This window comes from Apiospora marii (genome assembly GCF_038362585.1).
Source record: "Apiospora marii strain CBS 49790 chromosome Unknown utg000012l_segment0_segment0, whole genome shotgun sequence".
In the NCBI taxonomy this organism is placed as follows: Eukaryota; Fungi; Ascomycota; class Sordariomycetes; order Amphisphaeriales; family Apiosporaceae; genus Apiospora; species Apiospora marii.
Window position 1 is genome coordinate 187,562 of NW_027117383.1, and position 14,166 is coordinate 201,727.

General features: G+C 55.1%; 3 protein-coding genes across 3 annotated transcripts; 2 read left to right on the forward strand and 1 right to left on the reverse strand.

Annotated features, from left to right (window-relative positions):
- Positions 1-3,939: 3,939 nt before the first annotated feature.
- On the forward strand, positions 3,940-7,714 carry PG985_014852 (IRE protein kinase; the record flags this gene model as incomplete). Its single annotated transcript, XM_066834618.1, has 3 exons — positions 3,940-4,062; positions 4,185-6,525; positions 6,579-7,714. 3 exons carry the CDS (start codon positions 3,940-3,942, stop codon positions 7,712-7,714), a joined length of 3,600 nt encoding a protein of 1,199 aa, XP_066677228.1.
- Positions 7,715-9,271: 1,557 nt separating this feature from the next.
- On the reverse strand, positions 9,272-11,042 carry PG985_014853 (T-complex protein 1 subunit beta; the record flags this gene model as incomplete). The annotated part of the gene is made up of 3 exons (XM_066834619.1): positions 9,272-9,331; positions 9,423-10,952; positions 11,040-11,042. 3 exons carry the CDS (start codon positions 11,040-11,042, stop codon positions 9,272-9,274), a joined length of 1,593 nt encoding a protein of 530 aa, XP_066677229.1.
- An 830-nt stretch (positions 11,043-11,872) lies between these two features.
- Positions 11,873-14,101, forward strand: PG985_014854 (eukaryotic translation initiation factor 3; the record flags this gene model as incomplete). Its single annotated transcript, XM_066834620.1, has 1 exon — positions 11,873-14,101. One exon carries the CDS (start codon positions 11,873-11,875, stop codon positions 14,099-14,101), a length of 2,229 nt encoding a protein of 742 aa, XP_066677230.1.
- Positions 14,102-14,166: the final 65 nt, after the last annotated feature.

A 14,166-nucleotide genomic window follows, 5' to 3' on the forward strand; every position in this document is an offset into this window, starting at 1 on the left:
GCAAGCCCACCCGGTTTTCTACGTGCCGGATAAATGTACCCAGCCGTCCATCATATGAGGACTGCTTCCGGCGAGCCACGAGCCACAAAGGGCATGCTATGCAGATAGCCTTGGTCATTCCGTACGGGTTTTGGACTGATTCTCGGCTACGAACGTGAGTGAAAAGGCCCAATACTAGTTTGCGGCTCATATGCCTAGCAAAGAGTTCATCAAATGATGGAAGGGTTTTCTGGGTAAAATGGAAGATAGAAATGGGACCAGGCCTGTCATTGACCGCCGCTTACCCACCAGGGCGGATGCGCCTAAAATTAATAATCCTCCGCTGCAAGTCGACTAAAGCAACCTTATTTCTTCGACGTTAGAATTCGGGGTTGCTCATGGCACCAACTGCCAACCCCTTGGATGTTGCTTCAAGTCATTGCTGGCATGCGGCGAAACTTCTAGATCAACTCGAGTATGAATCCTCCGGTTCACTTTACGATGTGCTCCAAAACCGTAGGGTCTCAGAAATCCATCAATAGCAAATCGGTTCGTTATAGACAGTCTGGCCCATCAGTCCTATTTTCAGCCATATCACTTCTGCTCTGCAGGGCCTGTCTTCTGGCAAACCTGGTCAGCAACGATACACTTCTTGGGCGCTGCATGAGAGAAATTCTCAACTACTCCTACTTGGGGCAGTATAAGTACGCCAATGCAATGCCTAGTGAGTCCGTAGTAGCTAAAGAAGACCATCGTCTAGCAAGTGGGGGCGCGGTCGATCCCAGTTTGCACCCATATTAGAAAGTGATATATATTCCCACTTGACAGATTCATCTCATTTATTTTCGGTCTTTCGCTATTGCGGTAATTGTTCAATGCTCTGGGTTTCTTGATGAGTGATGTCAATAGCCCAGCACTACACTTCGAGCCTTCCCATTTCTACTCATAATGCGCCTTTCAATCTCCATTCGTTGCATGGCTGAGAGGCCTACATACTGCACCAAGCTTCGTGACGCCATCGTCAAAGGGACGAAAGCTCCCTGCCCAGCCTATAGGCAGCATGTCGATGCATGGGCCAGTCAATGAAACCAAACCAACAGGTTGAAAAGACCCCTGCATCTTTGCCAGTAAGCACCGTCGAGTGGTACGGTAAGCCCTTCGACATATTGCGGACTCTTCTCACTATGCTCAACCAGGAAGGGATGCGGTAGCCTTTGGTTAGGATTCAAGTAGCATATAGACATCGTGACTTGTCTCGATTGCCAGACAGGATGGATGCGTTCCTTATGAATGTCGGTATCGATGTCACACCAAGGCGCTCTTCTAAATCAGGAACGGGGTAAGCACACAAGAAAGTAATAGGAATTGCTGATCCTGGAAGCACAATGGCAAACAGGTTAACCCCGATCAGCGATATGTACCACCAAAGGCCCCAACCCGCGTGACCACAGCCTTGAGGATTTGACCCTACGAACATATGCAATGAAGTGGGCGAGTGGGCAGAATGAATTTTCAACTCTCCAGATTCATGTGAACGGTGGCGGCGATTAGGGGCCATTAGGCGCTTGATACCGCCGGCGGGCAAGCTAGTAGACGAAAACATGGGAACACTACTCCGCAAACATCGTCCAGCAGTGGCGTTGGCCGGCGGGCAGGCTCAGCATGGAGTAGGACGACAGATTCCGAAATCAGGTCGACATGTTGATTTAGGGAATCGAAGCCTTCCGTCTAGCCGTAATGCGTGCGAGGCTTCGAGGTTGGCAGATACCCCTGATGTTCTTCATTGGCTGCTGACAGAGCACAAAGAACTACGTTTGCAGGGACCGGGACAGCGGCGCAGCTGTGAATATATGCAGGACAAGGAGTAATCCAGAGACACCAGAACGACGTTCTCAGCTTCCTCAAAGAGGGACCGTATGCGTATAATACTCTGGTACTTCGCCGCTTACGTGGATTCGGATGTTTCGCGGTCCTTCACAAGGCTGATTCATCCGTCATACCACGAAACCAGCTCCAATATTGGCACATGACTTGAGGGTGACATAGGTGCCTGAGAAAGGGGCAGCTATGCACTCCGAGAATTGACGCGATGAGAAGGATGTCTTGCGTATACACCTGGATAGCTGGAGTATATGATACCGGTGCCTAGATCCAGGCAAATGCCAACCTTAATCGAAGCGAGTCTGTTTGAATGGCGCCATGCGACCTGCCTTGAGACTTTTGTAAGTGTCAAGTGACTTGTTCAATACTTACACGAATCTATCAATGGAGACTCGATAGGGTTGGTGATTGGGAGGAAACAACCGCGGGTTAAAGACACGCAGGAGGGTTTATTGCCCTACCTACCAAACCCCAACCAAAGGCTGATTTTGCGATTAATGGAAATGACAGCCAGCACCCAGAAAGCCGAGTGTTCCATGACTGCTGCTATATATGGCAGAGGTACTAGCACTTGGCTGTTTTAGCCAACCCTTACAAGCCCCTAGTAGCCTACCAACCCCGACCCCGATTGGATTTTGAGTGGGTTTCTACCGAAGACCGGCCCCCCTCCTTTGCCTCCCCAGACTGTCCCAGGCAAGACAGGCCCCCCCAAAACCGGAACAGCCCGCAGCTACAGTCGATCCATTTTTGGCCCCGGGCGTTGGTTGAATCCAGAAGATCAACCGGCCGCCCCCTCTAGCGACATGGAACCGACGGGACGCTCGTCGAACCAGAGCCAGCCAGACCTGAACCAGACCAGCAGCTAGCCAGGGTGATGAGACAAAGTCCAGGGTGCGAGGGTGCTTGGGTGGTGTGTGTGGTACGGAGTGTGTACTGCGTACTGCCAAATGCTCTCACTGTCACTCGCAAATTGAATTGCTGGGCGACACATTGCTGACGGGTGACGGAATCTGACATGCAGCCACCGCGAGGATTGGCACAATCACCAATACAATATATCCCATCCCACACACCAACAGAGGGCTCGACTCCAGCAAATATTCAATCCCACCCACGCTCTCCGATTGATCCAGCATTCCCCTACGCCCGTAACCACCAACCGACACAGCCTGTTTCTGTTTTCTTACCAACACCACCATCATCAACCTCCCTCTCTCATTTGGGTCATCATCGTTTCCTCCTTCCTTCCTTATCAACCCATTTCTCTCTATCATCGCAACAAACAGAGTCGGTCCCTCTTTTTCGACGAACGACGAGTTTGCCCCCTTTCGGCCTTGCGAGCTTGGGCCCTGCTTGAGCCCGCGACATTTTAGCAGTCCTAGCGCGCCAACTGTTTTACCTTAGCCCGAACTCCCAAGAGTTGGACCGGTCGCCCGCACACTTCGCCTAGGGAAAATATAGCTGCCTGCGTTTTTTCGAATTGCGTCGCCATTCCGTGCCAACGCCTGCGACTTCGCTGCATCGCCTCTTCACACGACGTACTAAATATCGACATTGCACCCGGCCCCGATAGAGCTACCTATATTCACAGCGTACATATAAATACACACCCACCAACCTGCACGGCCATTTCAACCGGGCTTCTGGATCACCCACGGCTTTGGTGGAACGCGTAAGACGCCGAAACAATTGGGGTCTGATTTTCAATGAGTCGGGCGTCCTCGAGCTCCCCTCTGTCAAAAGCAATAGCAGTCTGGCTACCAGCGTCTCACCTGCGCCCTCGGTTCCATCCCTTGCCTCGAGATTTTCTCCTGTCAACCTAAGCAAGAAGAGCTGCACGACTGAGCTCTCTTCTTATTGTTCAATCAACGACATCGGCCATCTCGCGATCGATAGTCCAGCATCCACCCAACGCGTCGAGCCCCTCATTCGACCCGACCGAAAACTTGCTCCCGCCTCGCCGAGCTGAATGACTCTCCGCCGATAATCGTCACCCCCAGCTACCTCTCTCCTAGGGCTGGGCACGTCGACGGCTCCGAGTAGCCCCTCCACCACCACTTCAATATTGACGGTTCCAACATGTGGCGACGGCCTCCTGGCGAAGGACGGCTTGTCGCTGAACAGCGCAAGGCCAAGGTCTTCCTCGCTCTGGCCGTCTTTGTGCTCCCATGGCTTACGCTCGTTGATGCTCAGCAGCAGCAGGTAAGTAATAGATCAAGCTTTCGTCTTGAATTCTTCCTGCTTTTACTTTCCAGCTGGAAACATCGTCATGATGCAGTAACCCAGACTGTTCCAACGTCATGCTGACGCATTCCCTTCTCCAGAAACAGCAATCATTGCAGTACCAACAACCTCCAGTAGCCAACATACTCCGCGGAGATGCCGCCTCTCGGCAGCACCAGCCTCGAGGCCGCCACCAGGCCGAGTATGACGGACAGGAGGAGAACGGCATGAACGTGGCTCAGTCGAGCCGCGTTAAGAAGCCGAGCCGAAACCAGAGCAAGCAACCCCCCACGCCAAATGACTATCCTGGCAACAAAAACAACAACCCCTCTTACGATGCGAGCGCCCTCGCTACTGTGGCTCCGGAACCCCCCGTTCGAGCCTCCAATTCTCCTAGACAGCTTTCCAGCGTCCTTGCCGGCGCCGGCTTGTCCTCGCTGCACTATGCGCGGAGTCTGGGGAGATGGGAAGTGGAAGACTATGTTCTTCTGGCGACCGTCGATGGACATTTATATGCCGTGAACAAGGAAAGTGGCGACGAACGCTGGCACCTCGAAGTCGAGCAGCCGGCCGTAGAGACGATTCACTATCGTCCCAACAACACCCTCCTCGAGGACTACAGCTACCACCCTCTCGACGACCATGTATGGGCCGTCGAGCCCACCCAGCATGGTCCTGTCTATCTTTGGCAGCCCTCCGGACCGAACGCCGGGCTGAACCCCACAGGCTTCACGATGAAGCAACTGGTGGACGATCTGGGGCCCTATGCTGTCCCCAATCCCCCAGTTGTCTACACCGGTGATAAGAAGACGACCATGGTGAGCGTGGATGCTGCCACAGGACGTGTGCTGAAGTGGTTCGGCCAGAGCGGCTCGCAGGTCGACCAGGGCGCTACCTGCTTCCGCCCCAATGGGCTCGTCGACTCGAGCTCGGAAGCTTGCACCAGTACCGGCATCATCACACTGAGCCGCACCGAGTACACCGTCAGTATCCATCGCCAGGACGATGGCCGGGCGCTGGCCACCCTGCGATATACTGAATGGGGACCCAACTCCTACGACCAGGACCTTCACCGGCAGTACACCACGACCCAAAACGGGCGTTACATCACGACCGGGCACAATGGCAAGCTTTTTACCTATGACGGGAATGGTGCAGAGTCATCCATGTCTCTCCAATTTCCCGCCCCCGTTGGACGTGTGTTTGATGTGGCTCGTCCGGGTGATGCTCCCCAGGGCAGCAATCCTGAGCTTGTTCTCTTGCCTCAACCCATCCCACCCACACACAGCGATGAGGAGGGCATTGCCCGAGCTTCCAGCATCTTCCTCAACCGAACCGAGTCTGGCGGATGGTACGCTCTGTCGGGGGCTGCATACCCTCTTGTCCTCAACGCTCCAGTGGCCGAAGTCCAGACCAAGGAATGGGCCGATTCCGACAACACCTGGAGTTTCGACGATGCCTTTGTCAACGAGGCTCTCGTAGGGAAACATCAGCTTGGCCACATTCACGGCGCCCACAGGACCGGTCGGATGCCCTGGCCACAGCCTCTACCTGCTCTCCCTCAGGAACCCGAGTTCCCAGAGGAGGAGAATTCGAACAATGCATCCCTTGCCACGGTGCCGGATGACGGATCTGATCTGGCCAACATTGTAGAGAAGGTCAAGACCCTGCCAGAGTATGCCTATGCCAGGGTCCGTGACTTCTTTACCAACCCCATCCTCTTCCTGTTGGTTATGACTGCAGCGATTTGGTATCTCAAGGGAAACCCCATCATTCGAAACAGCCCGAAGTATGACGCTCCCACCATCACCCCGTCCGTCAAGTCGGACAAGGTTATCACCGAGGGAGTTGGGCAGTTCTCAAACATGGATGCACCAACTAAGCCCGTGGGCGATGAGGCCCAAGCGGTGAAGCAGGAGAACAGCTCAGCGGACGCGGCCAGTAGCTCGGAGGAGGGGGCTGCAGCAGCAACGAATGGGGGTCTGCAGCCAGGAGGTGATCCACAGCAGCCTGTACCGGCACCCGAGTCCCCCGAGAAGAAAAAGAGAAAGACGCACCGGGGCACTAGAGGCGGGGCCAAGCACAAGAAGAAGAAGCAGGACCAGGCACAAGGCCAAGATGACAAGTCCCAGCAATCTGACCATGGCCCGACTCAGGAAGACATCAACCAGATCAAGCATATCCCCCAAGAAACCCACCTGCAGCCCAACGTTAAGTCCGTTGTCGATGACCCTCGCGACATCAGCGCTACCGGCTTCGAGACGACCAATGGTCTACGTGTCAACCTGGACGACCAGCTTGGCATGGGCAGCAATGGCACCGTCGTCTACTCGGGCACCTTCCACATGCGGGAGGTCGCTGTCAAGCGGATGCTTGCCGTCTTTTACGACATTGCCTACCAAGAAACCCAACTACTATTAGAAAGTGACAATCATCCGAATGGTAAGTTTGACATGCCTCGTTGCCTATCTTCATCGCTAATAACCTATGTCTAGTCATCCAATACTATGCTTTCCACCAGGAGAACGCTTTCCTCTACATCGCCTTGGAGCGTTGCCACGCGTCTCTTGCTGATATTGTCGACAAGCCGCACATGCACAGGGAACTTGCCCGGGCTGGTGAGCTCGACATACCCAATGTCCTTCTCCAGATTGCCAATGGCCTGAGCCATCTCCATAATCTCCGGATTGTCCATCGCGACCTGAAGCCACAGAACATCCTGGTGACAATGACAAAGGATGGACGCCCGAGGCTGGTTGTTTCCGACTTTGGTCTCTGCAAGAAGCTTGATGGTGCCCAGTCATCGTTTGGTGCCACCACGGCCCACGCTGCCGGAACATCGGGCTGGCGGGCTCCTGAGCTGCTGCTGGATGATGATGCTAGAGAGGGTTCGGCATCCATGTCGAGCTCTCACAGCGAGTCTAGCCAGCTCGTCAGCTCTGGTCTGATGCCGAACCGCCGTGCCACCCGAGCCATTGACATATTCAGTCTGGGTCTTGTCTTCTTCTACGTCCTCACCAAAGGATGCCATCCGTTTGACTGTGGCGACCGATATATGCGCGAGGTCAACATCCGCAAGGGGCAGCTTAACCTGAAGCCACTGGATATGCTGGGCGATTTTGCTTACGAGGCTAAGGATCTGATTAGAATCATGACTCTTCCAGAGCCCCGCGACCGGCCCAACATCCGCGAGGTCATGGCCCACCCCTTCTTCTGGGATGCCAAGAAGCGGCTGACGTTCCTGTGCGACGTGTCGGACCACTTTGAAAAGGAGGTGCGGGACCCGCCGTCGGAATCGCTGCAGACGCTGGAGCGCTACGCGCCGCGGATCTGCCGGGGCGACTTCTTGCGGCTCCTGACCAAGGATTTCGTGGAGAGCCTGGGCAAGCAGCGCAAGTACACGGGGACGCGGATGCTGGATCTGCTGCGGGCGCTGCGGAACAAGTGGAACCACCGCGAGGACATGACGGAGGCGCTCAAGAGGTCGGTGGGGACGAGCCACGAGGAGTACCTGGGGTACTGGAGCCGGCGGTTCCCGGACCTGCTGAGTACGTGCTACGAGGTGATCTGGGTGCTGGACCTGCACGACGCGGTGCGGTTTAAGGAGTATTTTGAGCCGATGAAGCCGTGAGGGCGGGATGGGATATAAATTGAGGTAGAGCGGATGTTTTTCATAATAGTTGGATAGGAAAAGGAGTAGCGGTGTTTTACTTTTCGAATCTTGACTTGATGGTTATGGTGATTTTGCGAGGTATGTGACATGAGTAGTGCTGATGAATGTGTTGTAAAGTCACTTTGAATTCTGCTTCGTTCATCCTCAGATGTTGGCTTTGGTGATACGTTTAAACACTCCGAGGACATTGCGGCCGGTCCGGCCTTTCGGTTGCGTCGGGTCGGTACTACTGGTCCTCATCCGGGGGTACGGTGCTTATACACGGGGCATGATCTTCGAACTTACTTCTTATACGAAGTTCATCTACGCTTTACAGCTATTGCTGAGAAAGGAAGGGATTCGTAAACAGTAACTTTTCATTGCAAGCACGCCGGTAGACAGGGGATCAAATACTTTCAGTACGTTATGTATCCAGGTTGCTGTCTGTATCTTGGTCATTTTGTCTAGACGGAGCATATTTCACAAGCCGGGGGTCCCTTTATTTGGTCATCATGGTGTTGTCATGGAGTTTCAACTGGATGTCGAGGTTGACGTTCTGGTCATATCTTAACCCCCACTGCGCCTTGAGGAAATTTCCTTCCGACTTGGCTGATCGATTTACTTCCTGAAGAACGAACTGCGGATGTGTGGGACGCGTAGTAAAGCAATTGCAGGTAGGTTGATGAACAGATGGTTTTCTATGTATATACAAACTCGTAGATTTACGAAGACAGCATGAGCTGTTGGGTATTTCCAGAATAAGTCGCGGACACTTGAATTTTCGTATATAGGATTGGAACGACAGACAAGAGTACGTATCTGGTCAAGTGAGTTCCTACCTATGTAGCTGAGATGATCAATATCATGCATGGCTAGCATTATCATGACCTACTCAGTATTTCCCTCATGCTCCTTTTTCGACTTCTTCCCCCTCATCATCTACAGGCGGGGTAGACAATGGGTACGAAATTACATATTGGGGTCAAGGGAGGTCTACTCTGGCAGTTGACAGTATCTGTATGAGCGTATGAAGACACATTTCCTAGCTTTTGGAGTAATGCAGCCCTTCCGCGTGAGATATCTTGTGGCAGATGTTGGAGGCCTCGTTTCAATGGGAAGGGCAACCCGGCTGTGGGTGATGACAGGTCTGGACGAAGAGGTAGAATCGCTGTGAAACAAAGTGGCGAACACCACATCCATCAGCAGCAACAACACGCTCCCTTGCCGAAGAAGCAGCAAGAATGGCAACGGTGTATTCACCGTTCATTCATAGCAAATGTTGGAGGCTTGTTTGCATCTTGTTCATAGGTGTTTGGATTGGGTCGCAAGCTACTGCTGGCATACAATATGTACAATACAAGTCATCCTTCACGAGGCCTGGAGATGGCCTTCAGGCTTTTGTTCCACCTCGAGAGGCTTCCTTAAATGTTTGTAGGCACACTCTCTATTCATGATCATTACATGGGTATAACAAATCGTCAAACGTGTTACATCCATTCTAACTAATGTATGCCTGCCTCCTTTTCGACTTTATCTTTACATCCGATCGCGCCTCCGCGGTGCGGCCCGGATAATATCGTCCACACGTAACAGGAGCTACAACAAACAGGTCAGTTCATGCTTTCAAATCACGGACAACGAATCCCCGAAAAGGTAGGGGATGAAGAAAAGGGGGAAAGAAACTTACCTCGGCAGCCTCACTTGCTGACGACACAACGGCCTTCTTCAACTTGTAGCTCTCAATCACACCCAGATCCCGCATGTCGGTGATACCTCCACCCGGCGTCATCAGGTCCAGGCCGTACGTGGACATACCATCGTAGATAGCCTTTCGGAGTCTGGCGACCAGGTCACTCGAGTCCAAACCGGCGTTGTCAGCCAGAATAGTGGGCAGTTGGCGCAGGGCCGTGGCGAAGGAAGCAACAGCCATCTGCTTCTTACCCTCGACGCGGGTAGCGGCACCCTCGACAGCCTTGGCCATCAGCATCTCGGCGCAGCCACCGCCCAGGGTAGTGCGGGGCTCCTTGACCGTCTGCGAGAGCACGGCAAGGGCATCGTGAAGGGAGCGGTCAGCTTCGTCGAGCAGCTGGTCAGTGGCACCACGCAGGACGATGGTGCACGCTTGGCCGGCCGCAACACCGGAGAATCTGATAAGGGTGTCCTCGCCGATAATAACCTCCTCGATCACGTCACAGTGGCCGAGCTTGACCTCTTCGGGGTTGTCGAAGGTGGATGTGATTTCACCACCGGTGACCAGGGCCAGGCGCTCAACGCCGTCGAAGTCGGCGTGCTCTATCGACATGATGCCGGCGTCGGTGAACAGCTGCTCAGGCCAGTTGTAGATGAGCTGTCGGTTGATGAAGCAGTTGATGCCGTGGGCCTTGATCTTGTCGACCTTGGCCTTCATCTTGTCCTTTTCGGCCTTCTCGATCTCGGCCAGCTTGCTTGTGGAGCCGACCTTGACGCGTGCGCCAAAGATCTTGACCTTGTCTGTATCCATGGTGGTGTTGGCGACCAGAATCTTGGCCTTCTCGAGGCGCTTGGGCTGGTTGACACCAATCTTCTTGTCCAGAATGAAACCCTCATCCAGGTACGAGTCGCTCAGCTTGCCACCGGCCTTCTTGATGATCTGGATGTGGCTGAGGTCGGCGGAGCCCTTGAGTCGCAGGACGGCGTCGACGGCCAGCTGGGCGAACAGGTCGCGGTCCTGGGCGAGGACCTTGGAGCTCAGCGTCGTGCGTGCAATGGCCAGGAGATCCTTCTTGAATGCCTCGGGGTTCTTGCTGTGGTCGACCGAGGACTGCTCGAGGGCCTCGAGGGCGGCACGGCTGGCTATCCGGTATCCCTCGATGATGGTCTGCGGGTGGATCTTCTTGTTGACCAGCTGCTCGGCCTCGCGCAGCAGCTCGGCGGCCAGGACGGCGACCGACGTGGTGCCGTCACCGACCTCGTCGTCCTGCACCTTGGAGATGTTGACCAGGACCTTTGCGGCGGCGTTGTCGAGGGCGATGGCCTTGAGGATGGTGGCGCCGTCGTTTGTCACCATGATCTCGGCGGTGGAGGCGGACTGCAGGATCTTGTCCATGCCCTTGGGGCCTAATGTGCTCTTGACCAGGTCGCCAACGGCAATGGCGCCGACGAAGGCGGAGAGACGGGCATTCTCTCCCTTCTCCTCGGTGGTGCCCTCCTCGAAGATCTGGGTTGGGCTGAAGGACGACTACGTAAACAGACACCGCATAAGTCAGCAGATGCAGGAGCAAAGAAGGGACAGTAGGTCGGGTCAGCCTGCAGCAGAATTACTTACCATTCTCGCAGCTACTTTGGACGTAAGACGGTAGCAAGCAAGTGCACGTAATCGGGGTGTGTCGGTGGGATGAGTATGTCGACTAGAGTGTTGTCTGTCGTTGCTGTTCGATCACCAACAATAGCTTCCTACTACCCACTTGCAACCCAGAACTTTTTTGCTTGGCGGGGGACCAAGTGCGGGACAATTTATTGGCCTGCCTACAAGAATGAGGTAGGCACCTAAAGGGGGGGTAAGGTTATCTGCTATCAGTGACAGCTAGCCCCTAATGTTCGGATTTCTAGGCGGGTACCTCCCCTGGAGGTACAGGCGGTAGGTCGGGATTACGGGCTTCAGGCTACGGTAAGCTCTCTCGGTGAGCACAGGCAGTAAATTGGAGAGCAAGACAGCAAGACTGTCACTCGCGGGGCTCGGGGCACGGGGTTTCAATTTGGCCGCCACACAATTGCTCGCCTCCCCACCCGATAATTTCTAAGATACATCGCAAAAACGGGCCATCACGACCTGAAAGCAGTGCGAGACGCCGACAGCAGCATTTGCAATACAGCAGTGGTAATAGCGATTTAATCTTGTAAGTTGACGTTGTTGGATTGAAGCTTTGGAGGGAGACAGGAAACTCTCGTCAAACCGAATTTTTTTTTCTAACATTTTCCGTGTTTTTGCAGTACCTTCTTCCAGTCTTTGGTATCGATTGCTGGCGCGGGGCAAATCTGCTACTCGCTCACCCCCACAAGGAAACGGCAAAAATCCGACTTTTACACCCAATTCGCACTGCACATCCAACAGCCAAACCGGAAATCAAGCCACCCACCACTTGAGCCAAACCACCCAACATGGCGCCCTCATTTGATCATCTGCGCGATGCGGATGTCGACGAAGACGATTACGATGAGAACGAGATCGATCTCTCCGACCTGAGAGAGAAGTACGAGGTCCAGCTCGAGCAGGGCTTCGACACCTTTGTGGTCATCGATGGCCTCCCCGAAGTCACAGAAGAGCAGAAGCCCAAGCTGGTCAAGTTCTTGCTCAAGAAGCTCAAGTCGGTCGGCAACACCAAGGAGGAGAGCATCTTCATGCCCATGGCCGACAATGGCAAGTCTCTGCGCTTCGCTTTCGTCGAGTACTCGACACCCGCTGAGGCCGCCGCCGCCGTGCGCCAGCTTGACATGGTTCCCCTCGACAAGAAGCACACGCTGCGCGTCAACAAGATGACCGACATCGAGAGGTTCGGCCGCGAGGGCCGTGTCGAGGAGGAGTACCAGCCCCCCATGATCGAGGAGTTCAAGGAGAAGGAACACATGCGCTCCTGGTTGGCAGACCCCTCCGGTCGGGGTCGCGACCAGTTCGCCATGTACCGCGGAGAGTCTGTCGGTGTCTTCTGGAACAACGAGAAGGACACGCCCGAGAACGTCGTCGACCGCCAACACTGGACTGAGAGCTTCATTCAATGGTCGCCGCTCGGTACTTTCCTGACTTCGGTCCATCAGCAGGGTGTGCAGCTCTGGGGCGGTCCCTCTTGGACGCGCCAGAGGCGATTTGCCCACCCCTTTGTCAACATGCTCGACTTCTCCCCCGGCGAGAAATACGTCGTCACCTGGTCCAACCGCCCCATCTCCATTCCCGACGAGGGCCACCCTCAATTAGCCGCCGACGACGATGGCAAGAACTACGTCATCTGGGACGTCGAGACCGGCAAGCCCCTGCGATCCTTCGCCAACCTGGACCTTCCTACCACCGGCCCTGATGGTCAGCCCCTCAAGGCCCCTCCCAAGTTCCCCTGGCCTGCCTTCAAGTGGTCTGCCGATGACAAGTACGTCGCCAGACTCACCCAGGGCCAGTCTATCTCCGTCTACGAGCTGCCCCGAATGACTCTGCTTGACAAGACCACCATCAAGATCGAGGGTGTTCAGGACTTCGAGTGGGCTCCTGCCACGGTTCAGCGTGACGGCAACAAGAAATACGAGCAGCTCTTCTGCTACTGGACGCCGGAATTGGGTAGCAACCCCGCCAAGGTCGGCTTGATGAGCATCCCCTCCAAGGAGGTTGTCCGTTCCCTCAACCTGTTCAGCGTCAGCGATGCCAAGCTGCACTGGCAATCAGACGGTACCTACCTGGCCGTCAAGGTCGACCGTCACTCCAAGTCCAAGAAGTCGCAAGCCACTACGCTTGAGATCTTCCGCGTCAAGGAGAAGGGTGTGCCCGTCGAGGTCGTTGACACTATCAAGGATACTGTCATCAACTTCGCCTGGGAGCCCAAGGGCGACCGCTTCGTCGTCATCACCACCACCGAGCCCGCCGGCCAGACGGCCGTTCCCCCCAAGACCTCTGTCGCTTTCTTCTGCCCCGAGAAGGTCAAGGGCAACGCTGTGGGCAACTTCAAGCACCTCCGCACCCTCGAGAAGAAGAACAGCAACAGCATCTACTGGTCTCCCCGCGGCCGTTTCGTCGTCGTTGCCACCATTGCCAACGCGCAAGGCTCGGATCTCGAGTTCTACGATATGGACTTTGAGGGCGAGAAGCCCGAGAGCGACAAGGACCTGACCGCCAACCTGCAGCTCATGAACGTCAACGACCACTACGGTGTCACCGATGTGCAGTGGGACCCCTCTGGTCGCTTTGTGACCTCTTGGGCGTCGGCGTGGAAGCATGCCATGGAGAACGGATACCACATCTACGACTTCAAGGGAGAGCAGCTGCGCGAAGAGCCTCTGGAGAAGTTCAAGCAGTGGGCCTGGAGGCCGCGCCCCGCCACCCTGCTCACCAAGGAGGAGCAGAAGCAGATCCGCAAGAACCTGCGCGAGTACTCCAAGACGTTCGAGCAGGAAGATGCCGAGCGCGTGGCCGGAGCTGACCAGGCTGTTGTCGAGGAACGCCGCCGCATGCTGGATGAGTGGTACGCATGGCGCCAGAGCGTCGAGGAGGAGCTCGAGTGGGAGAGGGAGGAGCTCGGCCTGTCCAACCCCGCCGATGCTGCCACCGCCAAGGGCGAGGAGGGCGAGGGCGAGGTTATCGAGGAGATCGTCGAGGAGGTGCTCGAGGAGACGGAAGAGATCGTGCAGTAGAAGTGATTTGACTATCTTCGGAGAGGATGATGAGGTCCTTCAGCGATACTACGAGGAACTGCGTC